Genomic DNA, 15,438 nt, shown 5'->3' with positions numbered 1-15,438 from the left:
GAGGAAACGGAAGTGCGTTTGACGCTCGTGAGGCCAAGATGGCGGCGCCCGTGAGAGACCCGGACGAGCTGGTGCGGGAAATCGTGCTTTGTGAACCACGGGCCGCGCTCTTTCGTTTCTCCCCCGGCGTTCTGTCTGCGCTGGTCGGTGCGGGACTACACACGGTGCTTGCGGGCGGTCTACCTCGGTTCGAGCTGGCTCTGGGTGTGGCGGTGGCTTTGCAGTTGATTGCGTGGCTGGCGCAGCGGTGGTCCGTGCACGTCAGGTGCCTGCTCGAGTACGCACGGGTAGGCACATCGAGGCTCGCTTTTCAGGGCTGCTTCATGAGCCTCGACTGCTCACCTCATGAGTTCCCCTCGTGGTATTTGATGACGCGAGTCAACCGGAGCAAAATGTAATTGATTGGGTCATGTGGTCACAGGTGAATTAAATGTATCGGCAATTGTTTATTTGTTTATTTATTTATTTAATTGTTTTATATATACTAGTACGTGCCCGTAAAAAAAAAAATAAAAAAATAATTCAAACCGTGAGTAACAAACAACAACCACACAGGTCGTTTCTTCGCTCTCGCGTGCCCGTACATGCGTGACCCGGAAGTTGGCATATTATTCGCAATTTAGTTTTAATACCCAAATATTCAATTGGTGCCAACGTATTTTACCTTTTCGCAATGTCGTGGCAAGGAAAAACAAAAAGAGAAGAGAACAGAGAGAAAAAAATTTACTTCATGGTTCGGAGCACACCAGCACTCTGATGTTACCGAAATTTATGCACCGTCTCATATGAAAACGATCATAACTTGGGGCATTGTGTTTATCTATAAATGCGCATAAGAAATCAAGAAATTATTAGAATACATGAAGTCATCACTCTCCGGAAGTCCGTACGTTGTAACACGTAATGGGGAACGCGGCTGAGCTTCCCTTCCCCATCGGCCACGCCCACGCAACAACGTGTCTTGTCATTGGTTTGGTAAATAAATGGCCATAACTTGGGAACCACTTGTCCGATTAATATCAAACATTGAAAAGGCACATCCTCAGGTCCCCAGCAATATATCTGGCAAGTTTCGATGAGATTGGACCAGTGGTTGTCGAGAAACAGCGGTCACAGCCACACACACAGACACACACACAGAGATTGCTGGAATTATAGATAGATATTTATTTATTTATTATTATTTTTTAACCCCAAAGTTTCCATCACACTATTGGGAAATCACAATTAAAAGGCTAAGTTCAAAAATCGAAGAAAGAAAGGCTCTCATTCGACCACCGAGTAGTGCTCTTCGACTCGGACTGTGTGCCGTTTCATGCCTGGTGCCAAGTACCTTCCCGAAGGGGGAGGACTGAGGAGGCAGTAGGTGACCATCTTTGGGCGAATGCTGCAAATATTTATTTAATTAACTATTTTTACCTCTGCCACCGAAGATGGATGGAGGCTATGTTTTCATGTCTGTCTGTCTGTGTGTAGCACATCTCAAAAAGTTTTGGACAGATTTGCATGAAATTTGGTGGACACGTTAGGTGTGTGATGAGGACGAATTGATTTGATTTGATTTTGGTGAAAATTCGCATCCGATAATTTTTAAATGTGATTCTTTTCCATTGAAAGAGCTAAAAACGATATATAGCACGATATCTCAAAAAGTTGTGGACGAGTTACGACAAAAGTCTGTGGATACAGTTTGGTAGGTGACAAGAACAAGCTGATTCGATTTTGGATCAGGTCCGGATGCAGATCCGGCCTATCGGTGGGATACACAACACAACCTGTTCAGCCTGGCGGAGGTATATGCATCTAGATTTGATTGCTGACCCGACTGTATACTTGGTGGATTGGTCCTTCACCGCAACGTCGTTGCATCACGGTGCTCCGTCCTTCGGATGACCGTGAAGATCTTTCAGATATGCTATCGGTTGGCATTAAAGATCCCGCAGTGTCTTTCGTGAAGAGTATGTGAGTTGTCTTCAGCACGCTGAACAAATTACGAGCTCCTGTCGCATCCTCTTGAAAGTCCTGGGTCAAAACGAAACTTTCACCAGTGACCCCATAAGAAGGTTGGATTGAATGCTGATGGAGTCTTTAAAGCATTTGGTTGTAGTTCATGAACTGGTCACCCTAAAAAGGCAGAGTTGTTACATTTTTTTTTTTTTTTCAAAACATCCATTTTCCACTTTTACTACAGACCAGAAAAACCACAGATATCGGGATATCTTAGTATGAGAAGAAAGGTAATTTTGTTTCGTTTAATGTGGAAAAAAGAGACATAAAAAATATGCAATAGTTTTTGTGTAACAGGCAAATAAGTGATACAATTCAGGGGTGGAGTAAACAGGCGGAGGTGGCAGATGTGGCGGAGGCGGCGGATGTGGTGAGTCAAATTTGGAATAAACTGAATTTATTTCAATCAATAAGCTTTAATCTAATCTATTTTGTTATTTTTTAGGTGAGTAACACTTGGGACTTGCTGTTGCAGAATGCAAAATTGATTATTCAACTCGTTATTATTCAGAAAACCCTGACCAATATGTACAAACTCCTAAAAGATCTAGTAAATATCTTTACATAGTTATGTATCTAGCCGATTCTCAGGATTAATTTGGCACTTGAATTGTCCAAAACGGCCAAAGGATAACTGATCCACATCCAATTTACTCAGAAAGGGTGAATTTGAGATAAACGCGAAAATGTGTTTTCCTTGTAATGCATTATCCATTAAAGTTCATAATTAAAAATATCATATTCGCCGTTAATTAGTGTTTTTTGCTAATTTTTTTCACACAAGTGCATGTAGCTTGGTGATGTCTATCAACACAGAGAAAACTGAAAAATTGAATATTTTGACCCTGTAACGCAAATGATGACCAGTTCATGAACTACGACCATTTGGTAATATTTGTTATATCAGGATGACGTAATATTTTTCATGTTCATTTAAAGCTTCAAACGTGCAGGTTGTCATCGCTTCTTGTAATTTCTATTTTTTTTAATTGTTTTTATTTATTTATTTTTTGCTTAATAACCCACTTTGTGTAAGTAAGCTAGTCCATCTCTGGAATGGCCATTTGGCTGCATGCTCATTTGTTGGTGGAACATTGCTCTTCATAAATGGTAAATCGTTTTCGTTTGTTTTCAATTCCCAGCTGCAATGGGTAAGGTGAACAGGTGAGGGATTTGTGTCACACCTGTGCATGTCTAAGATGCATGATTGAACACATCCAGAGTAGTAATTTGTTGATTAAAAAAAAATATACATATTCTATAAAAAAAATTTAATTGCCATTTTCCTTAGGTATCAGACCCGAAGAAAGCCTCTTGGGTGAAAGTGGTCCCGACTCCTAATAATGGGTCCTCGGAACTGGTTCCATTGCACTTTGATAAGGTAAGAGGATGAAGGTCTTTTAATAAGTTGATGAAAGTTATGATTTATCCAGCAAGACATGATTGTACTTTAAGAAATTGAAAATAAATTATTGAAAATAAACTCACTCAAAATGCCACGTTGCATTGTTTATCCAATCTGGCAATGCCTGAGATGGATTGCCCACTCCTCATTTATCTACATAATAATACACTTGTCTGTCTGTGTAATGCTCTTTTCCACCCATTGGTTGGACAGCTTACTTGACTCCACCCATATTTGTAACCTGAAAATTCATATGGTGTCATTTTTGGTGTGAAGCCAAAGACCTCTTCGGAGCTGTCATATTCACAATCGCCATGCCCTCCCGACAAGTTATACGTTCAGTGCAAAACAACCAAAGAGACTGTTAAAAGGATCATCAACTATCGGAAGGTTGGAGCCTATAGCTATCATGGGCCTTCTTAAGGCCACGGTGTGTATCGGCTTCAGGCCTCTCATGTCAGCCGATGGGTAAGTGCAATTAGAATCTACCTGAAGTATATAACCACGATGCATTATAAAGGGTGTATGATTAGTCGATACCCAATTTTAAATAGTTTTATTTTATTTATTTTATATATTCTATAATATATTTTATGGAATTTAGCAGCTTTATTTATGAACTGATTTTCAGAAAACAAAATGTAAATGATGGAGTGTCCAATAACAGCACAAAGCCAAAAAAACCCCTTGAACTTGGAGGAGAGAATAACCAATGGTCACACCAACATTCCTGAAAACGTGTTGCGCTTTGCAGTAGCGAGTGTGCCAGTCCGATTAAGGAAATTTGTTGACGATGCTGTAGCATACGTGGAGGTTAAAACGGTTGTCTATAAATCCTCACTGTACACACTTTTATGTTTTCACCCCTGTCTGAAAGTGGAAGTAGTGGTTTACAGATCTGACCATGATCTTTTATACCCCCATTGGGGGGGGGGGGGACTGCTACCGCTAACTTGCACTTTATACTGAGAAGATTGAGAAAGCCATAGGTCTATGGAAAAGTAAATAAAAAAAAGAGGACAACATAATACTGCCTCACCCATCAAGCATTGGTTTAACGAAACTTGCAGATTTCGGGTAAACATTGAAGTTTGTCCACTTTTGCAATCGGTTTCAAATAATGAAGCATATTTTACACTGAATTGTGGAGGCTGAAGTACAGTACAGTATTGTAGTTGTGAACTGTGTAGACCTACACGATACATGCTGGCCAAGCGCGTTGCTTCCTACTACATCACGAGCATTCTTTGTGCGAACTGGAACTCTAATCTCTTTAAAAAGGCAAATCTATTTGCACGTTGGTTGTTAAATTCGCTTCTCTTTTGTAGCGTGAAATGTGAGAAAATTTCCACTTTTACAGTTCCTGCATTCGATCCGATCTCTTGTCATCACTTTATGATCATTGAGTTTCATGGATAGAATTCAGAGCACAGACAATTGCATTATGATGTTGTGATATTGGAACACTACAATGCTTTTATTTGAATACAATGGAATTTGGCAATGATACAGTAAGTGCGCCAAGTGCACATTCGTGCAAGGTAGACAAACAAAAATGGACAACATAAAAATCGACCAAAATTCAACAAGACAGGAGCTTGACAACGCAGCATCTTACAAATATCTTTGAGTAGAAGAGGGCCACCAAATATGTCATAAAAAAGGCATAAAACGATTATCAAAGAAGACCTGTGTAGAATGAGGCTGATCCTGAAAAAAATACTTCTCCACAAGGAACCAAGTTGCCATAAACCAAGTAGCAGTACCAGTGTTCCAATACAGCTGCGGAATAGTAAACTGGACACAAGCTGAAATCGGAAAACTAGATATCAGAGCAAGGAAGCTCCTCACCATCCACAAAATGTTCTTCCAAAATCGAGGAGGAGGTGGTGGCCTGATCGAACTCAATCAAGTGCACAGGGTGACAACTAGGATTTATAGTACATGAAATATTCAACAGATTACTGACTACAATTTGTACACAAGCATGAACACACGTCAGAAAAGATGTCTCTCACTCACCTTGCAAAAAAAAAACTTCAAAAAACAGGTGCAAATAGAAGATGTCATGCACCAAACCTAAACGGCAACAAATACAGCCCCACCAATTGCAAAAAAAGACAAAATATAAATGCAAGATGAGCTACCAACAGATGCGATATATATATATATATATATGTATATATGTGTATATATATATGTATATATGTGTATATATATATGTATATATATGTATATATGTGTATATATATATGTATATATATGTATATATGTGTATATATATATGTATATATATGTATATATGTGTATATATATATGTATATATATGTATATATGTGTATATATATATGTATATATGTGTATATATATATATATATATATATATATATATATATATATATATATATATATATATATATATATATATATATATATATATCCCTGTGTCGTAAGAGGCGACCAGGGTTGCGTCAGGAAGGGCATCCGGCGTAAAACATGTGCCAAATCACTATGCGGATCATACGGATGATCCGCTGTGGCGACCCCTAAAGGGAGCAGCCGAAAGAAGAAGATATATATATATATATATATATATATATATATATGTATATATATATATATATGTATATATATATATGTATATGTATATATGTATATGTATATATATATATGTATATATATGTATATATGTATATATATATGTATGTATATATGTATATGTATATATATATGTATATATAGTGACGTCCACGGGACTTGAACAGTCCCGCCAACGTAGAATGAGCCGAAACGATGGAGGCGGTTTATTTATTTATAACCCAAACATGGCGGTTCTAATCGCTCTACCGCAAACGGGACGAGGAAGGTGGCACGAGTCACTTTTCACTGAGTTGATGATGTTTATTTGTTTTTTATTATTACCAGAAATAACAAGACTCAGCAAGAAGAGGGATCCGGGGCGATTCGACGGGATGGTGTGGGATCGGGCGTGGGGAAAAACACAGACAATTCCAATGAATATACAGATCTCAATCCCTCTCAGGCGCCAAGCGCGCGCACGCATGCCTTGCACGCCTTGCGCCTTGCACGCACGCACGCACGCACGCACACACACACACACACACACACACACACACACACACACACACACACACACACACACACACACACACACACACACACACACACACACACACACACACACACACACACCCACACACACACACACACACATACACACACATACACACACATACACACACATACACACACATACACACACACACACACACAGTAGCTATTTCTGGTGGTCAGGCTGGACCGTGGTGTGGACGCAACTGTCCCTCTATCGGCGTCGGACGAGCTGGCCTTGCTCTCGTCAGGGGGGGCAGGAGAAACCGTGGTGCTGTCGACCTCCTGGTCTTGGCCCAAGTCCGCTCACAGCCGCCAGGGAACCAGTTCTGGCGCCAAGTTGCGAGCAGGAGAGGGAGGCAGGTCCGCCCGCCGTTCGACCCCGTACTCCGAGTCAGCAGAACCCCAGAGCCAACCAAGGTGAGGCATGAGGCTCAGCAAGGCTCCAAGACACGATCAAGAACACGATCAAATCAGCACAACAAGGACGCTCTCCGCGCAGCAGCCTCTACACCAAAAAAACACGATCTTTTGGTTGTAATCTTCTTCCTCTTTTTTTTCGACCCCGAACAGAACCTTTTTATCCTCCTGTCCTCGTCACTTCCAATCGAGCCGTTTATTGACCCACCGCCGTCGCCTTCTGCCAATCGTGATCACGGGGCGGAGCCATCCGCTGCACTGTCCTGTGACATCATGGCCAGTTTCCAGAGAATACCAAAAGGGGTTTACGCAGACACACTTACCCTATCCCGTGTCCCTATATAATTACGTGACAATTATCATTTCCCCCTTTGAAGAAATGAACATTTACGAGACAACTTATCACCACTGAATTGCTACTTATGACATCGAGATCCTGGTAAACTCAAACAGCATGGCATACCTAATTAAACATCCTAATTACCCTTTGAATGCATACCCCCCCCTCAAACGGAACACTGCCCCCTCCTCTGGTACCGCAGCTCCTGCAAGGTATATCACAGGCGCTACCGTACCAGCCTTAACACTTACTGACTCACACCTAATTAACCTAACGAAATAAAGTAGGAGGGGCAATGGGCAGCGAGTCGCAGCTAACTTGCCTATCTTGCTTAATGTACTACCCCCTTATGGCCTTATCCTCGCCGAAACAATCATTCGTTTTTATTTTTAATTTTATTTTATTTTATCACATAAGAGCACTGAGCGAAGTTGCACTCCATCTTCTGGATCATCGCTCTTGCCCAGCACTCTTCCAGTGATCTGGGGAGGGGAAACAAAAGGTTCCACAAAAACACAACACTTATACTTTACATTCCTACTCTAAGCCTTAACGACACTATTCACAGGATATTTACACTTGACCGCCTCCCCCAGTGGATGCTAATAGACCCAGCGTTACCTGGGGAGCCAATTTTCAAATTTGCTTGCCCCAAAATTATGCGGACATCATGCCCTTGCTGCACATGTCAAGTTGTGCGGGATCGAGTGGGACTCGCACATCTTCACAACACTCACACCATGGTCATCATCACATTTCTAGGTCATGGTCCTCATTTTAATCATGCAGGCTGAATCCCGTCGTGGCCGTGGGGTGGGTTACCACAAGATGATGGGGGCATCTCAGGTGCAACCATGCCCACAGGTAAGCTTAATCCAACCCAGACGTTTCTCCGCCCCGCTCCCTTTGATTCCCTCCCCCCTGGTAGCCATCAGCTCTAATCCCGTACAACACTCTGGAAGGGGTCTCACTTGCTCCTCTGGCCTTCCTGGGTCGCCAAGGTCCTACCCGCCTTGGTCGCCCAACCAGACCCTCTCCCAGTTGCCTCCAGACACTGTCACCATTAGCCACCAGGTGGTGAATCTCCTTGAAGGGGGTCGCAATTCACGCTCACCGTGAGCTTCAGCAATCCCTGTGGACAAGCACATCATCCCCACCCACAAAACCCACATGACTCCACCAATCGGCCTTACATGTGACACCTGCATTTCTAACACTTCACCGACCATGACCTTCCCTGTTACCACACCATGCCCAATAAAAAAAAAACAATGTGTGCACCATACATTTCACTTCTTAACTTAAAACAACTCACACAGCACTTCTCACCCGATCCACGCACCAGCCATTGGACAGCCACTCGTGCCCGCTTTGTTACCAATTACCCACTGTCCCGATTGTCACTCTAAAACCCAGCAGAACTTACAAACCCATGCCAATTTTCCCACAATTCATTTTTTCCACCAAAGGAGGCACTTCGCCACAATCTCACCAGCCGTACATGGCCCTATATGCTCAGCCCGATCTAGTCTCCCGGACCCCCGACAGTGATCTCCGGACCCGACCTATGAAAGGGCATCTCGGATAGACCTGGCGGTTCAGCAGGATGATTTACCCTCTCCGAGTCTAAAAGTCTATTGGAGGGTCCCTCCATCGCCGGGTACCGGCAATATCGTTGCATATGTCCTCTTCGCCCGCACCGGAAACAACTCCCCATAAAAGGCCCTCGTGGGTATCGGTGTAATGTCTCTTCCGGTTCCGGACCCCCTCGGCCATAATCGAATTGCTCTATTGGCTGGGCTGGACCCCGCCGCTTTGGCACACCAACTACCGAATTACCCCTTATCAAACTTAACAGTTTCTGGCAAATTTCCTGAAACATTTGGGTAATGCCAATTTCTCCCAGCCCCCCCTCCCTCATCCTGAATCTCTGCCTGTCGGATCGTCACCGATGGCCTCTCGGGCACCCGACCCGGCCGACTCCACGAGGCCAGCCTGGCTGCGCACTCGGCCGCTCGGTGCACGGTGGGTGGATCCTGTAGCTCCACTAGCGCTCGGACCTCAGGGTCAGGAAGAGCAGCTAAAAATTTCTCTAGTGCCAGTCTGTCCCATGCCTCCACTGTAAGGTCCCGATACGCGATCCTGACTGATTGGTAAATGTCCTGTGCCAGCTCCTGCACTGTCTCACCCGGCTTTCATCTGCGGTGCTGGAGCTGGGCCCGCACCAGATCACAGTTTGCTGCAAACCCAAACCGACGGCTCAACGCCTCGCAGATGTGGGAGCTGGTCAACATCCCCTCCGCGATCACGTTTAACACGTCTGCGGCTGGTCCCCGCAACGGTGCCACCAAATTCCCTGTACGTTCCTGCTCATTCCACCCGTTTAGTCGGGAAATGCACTCAAATTGCGTCAGAAAAGCTTCAACGCTCCCTGACCCGTCGAAATTTACCAGGGGGATCACTTTTACGGTGGCCCGCTTCTCAGTTTCTCCCTTGTCCGAATCCAGCCCAGGGATCAAACACCCTTGTGGCTGCGTATCCAATTTCGGAGCCGACTGTGGCCAAAGATGTTTTGTGGTGAGGGTCTCATGGGTCAATTTTGCCTCCTGTTCCAAACGTTGAATGGACCGATTCACCTCTTCCCGCAGGATCTTCTGGTTTCGCACAACCTCCTCCAAGGCTCCGTCGCGAGTTTGTAGCTGTTCCTCAACCAGCCCGGACACTCTACTTACAAAAGACGGCTCTACCAGGCCTTTATCCAAGACTTCATCTTGGCTCATAATTTTATCTTGTTCGTCCAAACGAGCCTCCAATCCTTTTACCTCCTCTGCCAAATTCATCCCTTGCTTCCTCAGCTCTCCCCACTCTTCAACTTGCAGCTGCATACGAGCATCCACACAGGCACGATAACGTTCCAGGCTTTCATCCACTTTATCAACCCGAATGTTCATTGCATCAATTTTATCTACCAATTTTTTCCGTATATTTTCCCCCTCCAATGTAATTTCTACCTTTGTTTCCTCCAATCTATCCTCGAATTTGCTTTGTATTTCTCCCAATTTAACATCCACACACTCCTGCATCTCAGTTTTCATTTTCTCCATCTTTTCCCCCAATTCATCCCTCATTAAATCAATGCACCCAACTGTTCCCCCATTACCCCCAATTGATCTGTCATTTCTGCCCCCTGTGCCGTCATTTTTGCCATTTGTGCCGTCATTTCTGCCCTCTGTGTCACGAATTGATTTTCCATTTGTGCCGTCATTTCTGCCCTCTGTGTCACGAATTGATTTGCCATTTGTACCGTCATGTCCGCTATTAAACGTTCCAACAGTGTCTGGATCGTCATCGCACCGGTTTCCGGCGCTGCCGGCCCCCTTACGGGCAATGAAGCACGGTCCACGCTCGGAATGGGGGAGGTTCCAACCCTACCCCCGTCTCTCCCCTCTTCCCCCGACTCGCTGCCAGACACGTGGCCTTCCTCCTCAAACATCTGCACATCCGCCATGGTGCAGAAGTCCCGTTTGCCGCCAATTAATTTAAATTTGAAAAATCCCGCCAAAATTTTCCCGCGCTCGCACGCTTTTCTGGAGTAATTTCATATTCCAATTCGTGGCGAGATTTTAATCTTGGTATATTCTCCCGATACCAAATATAATGTAATTTAGAGGGGTTCGAACATCCAACACCCTGACACCAATGTGACGTCCACGGGACTTGAACAGTCCCGCCAATGTAGAATGAGCCGAAACGATGGAGGCGGTTTATTTATTTATAACCCAAACATGGCGGTTCTAATCGCTCTACCGCAAACGGGACGAGGAAGGTGGCACGAGTCACTTTTCACTGAGTTGATGATGTTTATTTGTTTTTATTATTACCAGAAATAACAAGACTCGGCAAGAAGAGGGATCCGGGGCGATTCGACGGGATGGTGTGGGATCGGGCGTGGGGAAAAACACAGACAATTCCAATGAATATACAGATCTCAATCCCTCTAAGGCGCCAAGCGCACACACACACACACACACACAAAACGTAGCTATTTCTGGTGGTCAGGCTGGACCGTGGTGTGGACGCAACTGTCCCTGTATCGGCGTCGGACGAGCTGGCCTTGCTCTCGTCAGGGGGGCAGGAGAAACCGTGGTGCTGTCGACCTCCTGGTCTTGGCCCAAGTCCGCTCACAGCCGCCAGGGAACCAGTTCTGGCGCCAAGTTGCGACCAGGAGAGGGAGGCAGGTCCGCCCGCCGTTCGACCCCTTACTCCGAGTCAGCAGAACCCCAGAGCCAACCAAGGTGAGGCACGAGGCTCAGCAAGGCTCCAAGACACGATCAAGAACACGATCGAATCAGCACAACAACAAGGACGCTCTCCGCGCAGCAGCCTCTACACCAAAAAAACACGATCTTTTGGTTGTAATCTTCTTCCTCTTTTTTTTCAACCCCGAACAGAACCTTTTTATCCTCCTGTCCTCGTCACTTCCAATCGAGCCGTTTATTGGCCCACCGCCGTCGCCTTCTGCCAATCGTGATCACGGGGCGGAGCCATCCGCTGCACTGTCCTGTGACGTCACGGCCAGTCTCCAGAGAATACCAAAAGGGGTTTACGCAGACACACTTACCCTATCCCGTGTCCCTATCTAATTACGTGACAATTATCATTTCCCCCCTTGAAGAAATGAACATTTACTAGACAACTTATCACCACTGAATTGCTACATATTACATCGAGATCCTGGTAAACTCGAACAGCATGGCATACCTGATTAAACATCCTAATTACCCTTTGAATGCATACCCCCCCCTCAAACGTAACAGTATATATATATATATATATATATATATATATATATATATATATATATATATATATATATATATATATTAACAACTGGGAGGAAGACAAAAGATCAGGGAAATATAAAAAAAACGTTGGACAGATTGGGGTTGGAGAATGAAAGATCACTGGAATGGCTAAGAATCACTGGAATCAGCTCATTTGGGATGGAGAACGAATCCTCACTTTCACTAATGGATTGGTGATTGTGTTTGTTTGTGGGTTTGTTTGCTGGGCTACTGCTACTCCTCCTACAGTTCTGGCCCAATTGCATCCAGACTTGCTACCGAGAATCGGCATAACCCCAATGAATGTATCGGGGTGTTTTTATCTTTACCGGTAGTCTTTGGGGGGGTTAACGAGACAGAGACAGACACACTAATTCTTGATTTAAATGTGTAGTGTGTTGTGCTTCCTCTAGGTTGGGGAGGGTATTAGTCTCCACCATTTACAGTACAGTATTCCTGTCCCCACGTTTTCCAGTGCAATGAGGTGTTTTGAATTATAAGCAGTAGGTATGTTTTTGCTTCATGCATGCAACCCGGGTTATTTATTTTTCCTATACAGAGCTGTCACTTGCCCATATGCAGCCCAAATAAAGGTATGCATCAATAGAACGTGGTGCAGGCTTGGAACAAGATCGCCCATAGGGCGGGTACTCTGCAAGTCATTATAAATGCTCAAGACCAAGGACACTACACAAATGGCTTAAAAAAAATGGCAGGACTGAGCCAATCGGACAATGAAGATTCTGCAAGGTAGAAACCTGAAGCTTGAGCCACTTGAGATGTAAAATACCATGCCAGAACAGCTGGACAAACAAAGACACTAAAGTATGTAGAGTAATCCACCGGCACATCTGTCGACATTTCAATCGGCCAGTTCCACAAAACTCATGGAAACATGAACTAAAAACAATCATTGAGAACAAGAACGTAATGTTGACATGCAACCTGATGTGAACATTCCTAATTGAGGTTTCAGTACCCAGTGATTTTGATCTAAATAACACAAATGAAGAAAATCATCAAATATCAAGAACTCAAGAATAATAAGTAACTTGAATAAAAAAGAAAAACCTCACAAAGATCCTACAAACCATCCCTGGGAACATTACCACAATCAAACTACAGTTGGAAGCTGTCCGTGGCTCGGTGACCATCCTGAAAAATGCTCTTGGAACAAAACTCTCACAACACAACTTCACATCTTAGCTCATGAATCACGATCTTTCATCGAAACTAAGGTGGATACTTTGAGTCCTGGGAAGACTTTGTTCCACCTTCTGAAACCAGAATTATAGCGATAACACACACACACGCACACACGCACACACGCACATTATCATACAGATAGTGCTTAAATTGAGAAAGAAGAAGAGAATGAAGGATTATGTGAGAGAATTGTCAGGTACTGTGTATAGAGTGGGAAGCAAATTAAAGATTTGAGAGTTTGGTTAAATCATGTCACATTTGCATACATAACAAATAGATGGTCATTAACCTTTTATTTATTTATTCTTCCTATTTTTGGACCTTGAACCTTGTAGGATGAAAATGGGAAGGAAGAAATGTACTTCCAGTTCCAGAAGGTGAAATACATTGTGGACAGCCAGAGCCATTTTTCACCAGTGTCATTTCCCGTGTCGGAGCTCATGTCCCATTACCAGACGTGGAAGGGGTTTCAGGAGGAAGCTGATGTAGTTGCAGCTACTCGGCACTATGAAAATAACAGGTGTGGAATGTGATGGCAATTGTGATGCAACGCAATGTGGTGATCAAGATGATATATATTGTTGCGGGCTGGGGGGGGGTCGGGCGAGAAGACCACGAGGTGGGGGAAGCTACGTCGGTTACCACCAGACTCCCCGGAATTGTAGGCCGTCGCACACGGATAGTTCCATGATGCGGCGGGTTGCTTAACCGACCGTGGACGCCAATAACTCAACCACGTGACCTAGGGTCCTCCCGTATCTGGGTTAATCGGGTTACCTAATTAATCACGTAGTTTAATTACCGGGGAACACGCCCTCAGTACACCTTGTCCGAACCGGATCACTCTACCGGACCAGATCACTTTACCGGATCGGATGCAGCCGAGTGAGACTGCCAAGGACGTATCGGCTAAAAGGAACGGATCGTTGGGAATAAAGTCCCGGCTAAACTAGTATTCGGACCATGCTGGATCAATGGAAGAAAAGACAAAAACGAGCAGGGAACATTCCTAATAATGATTTATTAACAATGGGTGAGGAATAGTATGTGGCAAGATCAGGATTTATTGGGGTGTGTTGTGCAGAGATAGGGGAGAGAGGTGTGGTGCAGCAAATAAACAAGCAACTTACAAAAGCGGACACAGATCAGACTGAACAGAAAAATTATAACAATAACGATCTGCAGTCTTACTTAAGCAGACAGGCGCCAGGACACACACACACACACACACACACACACACACACACACACACACACACACACACACACACACACACACACACACACACACACACACACACACACACACACACATACACACATACACACATACACACATACACACATACACACATACACACATACACACATACACACATACACACATACACACATACACACATACACACATACACACATACACACATACACACATACACACATACACACATACACACATACACACATACACACATACACACACACCCTGATGAGGGAGTATTGGAACAAGAAGGGAGAAGAGTTGAGGCTACGATCCCGGTACCTTTGTGCTTGATAGCACGACACGCCACCAATACGTTTCGGGAGGAATGCTCCGGGGTGCGGTACCCGGCAGCTGGCGCTTCGTCTCTGGCTTCAACAGCGCGTGTGGAGACCGTGTTCATGAAGGAGGGGCTTAAGTGGAGAAGGGGTGGAGTCCAGAGTGTGTGGATGGAGTGGTAGGTGGGTAGGGTCGACGTCGTGTTGGCGGAGAGAGGCGGAGTCCAGGCAGCAGGAGGCGGGTCGTGCCGAGAGGCGAGAGCGAGGCCAGAGCGAGCGAGAAAGAGAATGGCGGAGGGATTGCTCCGACCTTTATAGGACTTGCAGCGTGGGAGGAGGGGCCACCCTGAAGCGAAACGTTATCACCTGAATCGGGTGCTCCGATTATTATTATTATTATTATTATTATTATTATTATTATTTTTTTTTTTGTATACCTTGGTCGAGGCTCGTATGAGAGCTAACACACAACTCACAGCAAGGAGGCATGAGACAAGAGGGGCGGGAGTGGAAGGGACAAAACAGTGGGGAACAGACACATTAGG

The 15,438-nt window shown here is 44.6% G+C and overlaps 1 protein-coding gene across 2 annotated transcripts in view; it reads left to right on the top strand.

The window, feature by feature from the left end:
- The first annotated feature begins 8 nt into the window (after positions 1 to 8).
- ATP13A1 (ATPase 13A1) overlaps positions 9 to 15,438 on the top strand; it is an 80,648-nt gene continuing 65,218 nt past the window's right edge. The window contains exons 1-3 of one of the 2 annotated variants that reach the window (XM_085855150.1): positions 9 to 287; positions 3,299 to 3,388; positions 13,690 to 13,874. In XM_085855150.1, the coding sequence (XP_085711276.1) occupies positions 39 to 287; positions 3,299 to 3,388; positions 13,690 to 13,874 (524 nt within the window). In that variant the 5' untranslated portion in view covers positions 9 to 38. The remainder of the gene's footprint in view (positions 288 to 3,298; positions 3,389 to 13,689; positions 13,875 to 15,438) is intronic. The other variant, XM_085855151.1, reaches the window with a different exon arrangement.

Source organism: Eptatretus burgeri, chromosome 14 (genome assembly GCF_056783735.1).
Source record: "Eptatretus burgeri isolate ZD-2024b chromosome 14, Ebu_testis_v1, whole genome shotgun sequence".
NCBI classification, from domain to species: Eukaryota; Metazoa; Chordata; class Myxini; order Myxiniformes; family Myxinidae; genus Eptatretus; species Eptatretus burgeri.
This window is presented reverse-complemented; position numbering and strand designations above follow the sequence as displayed.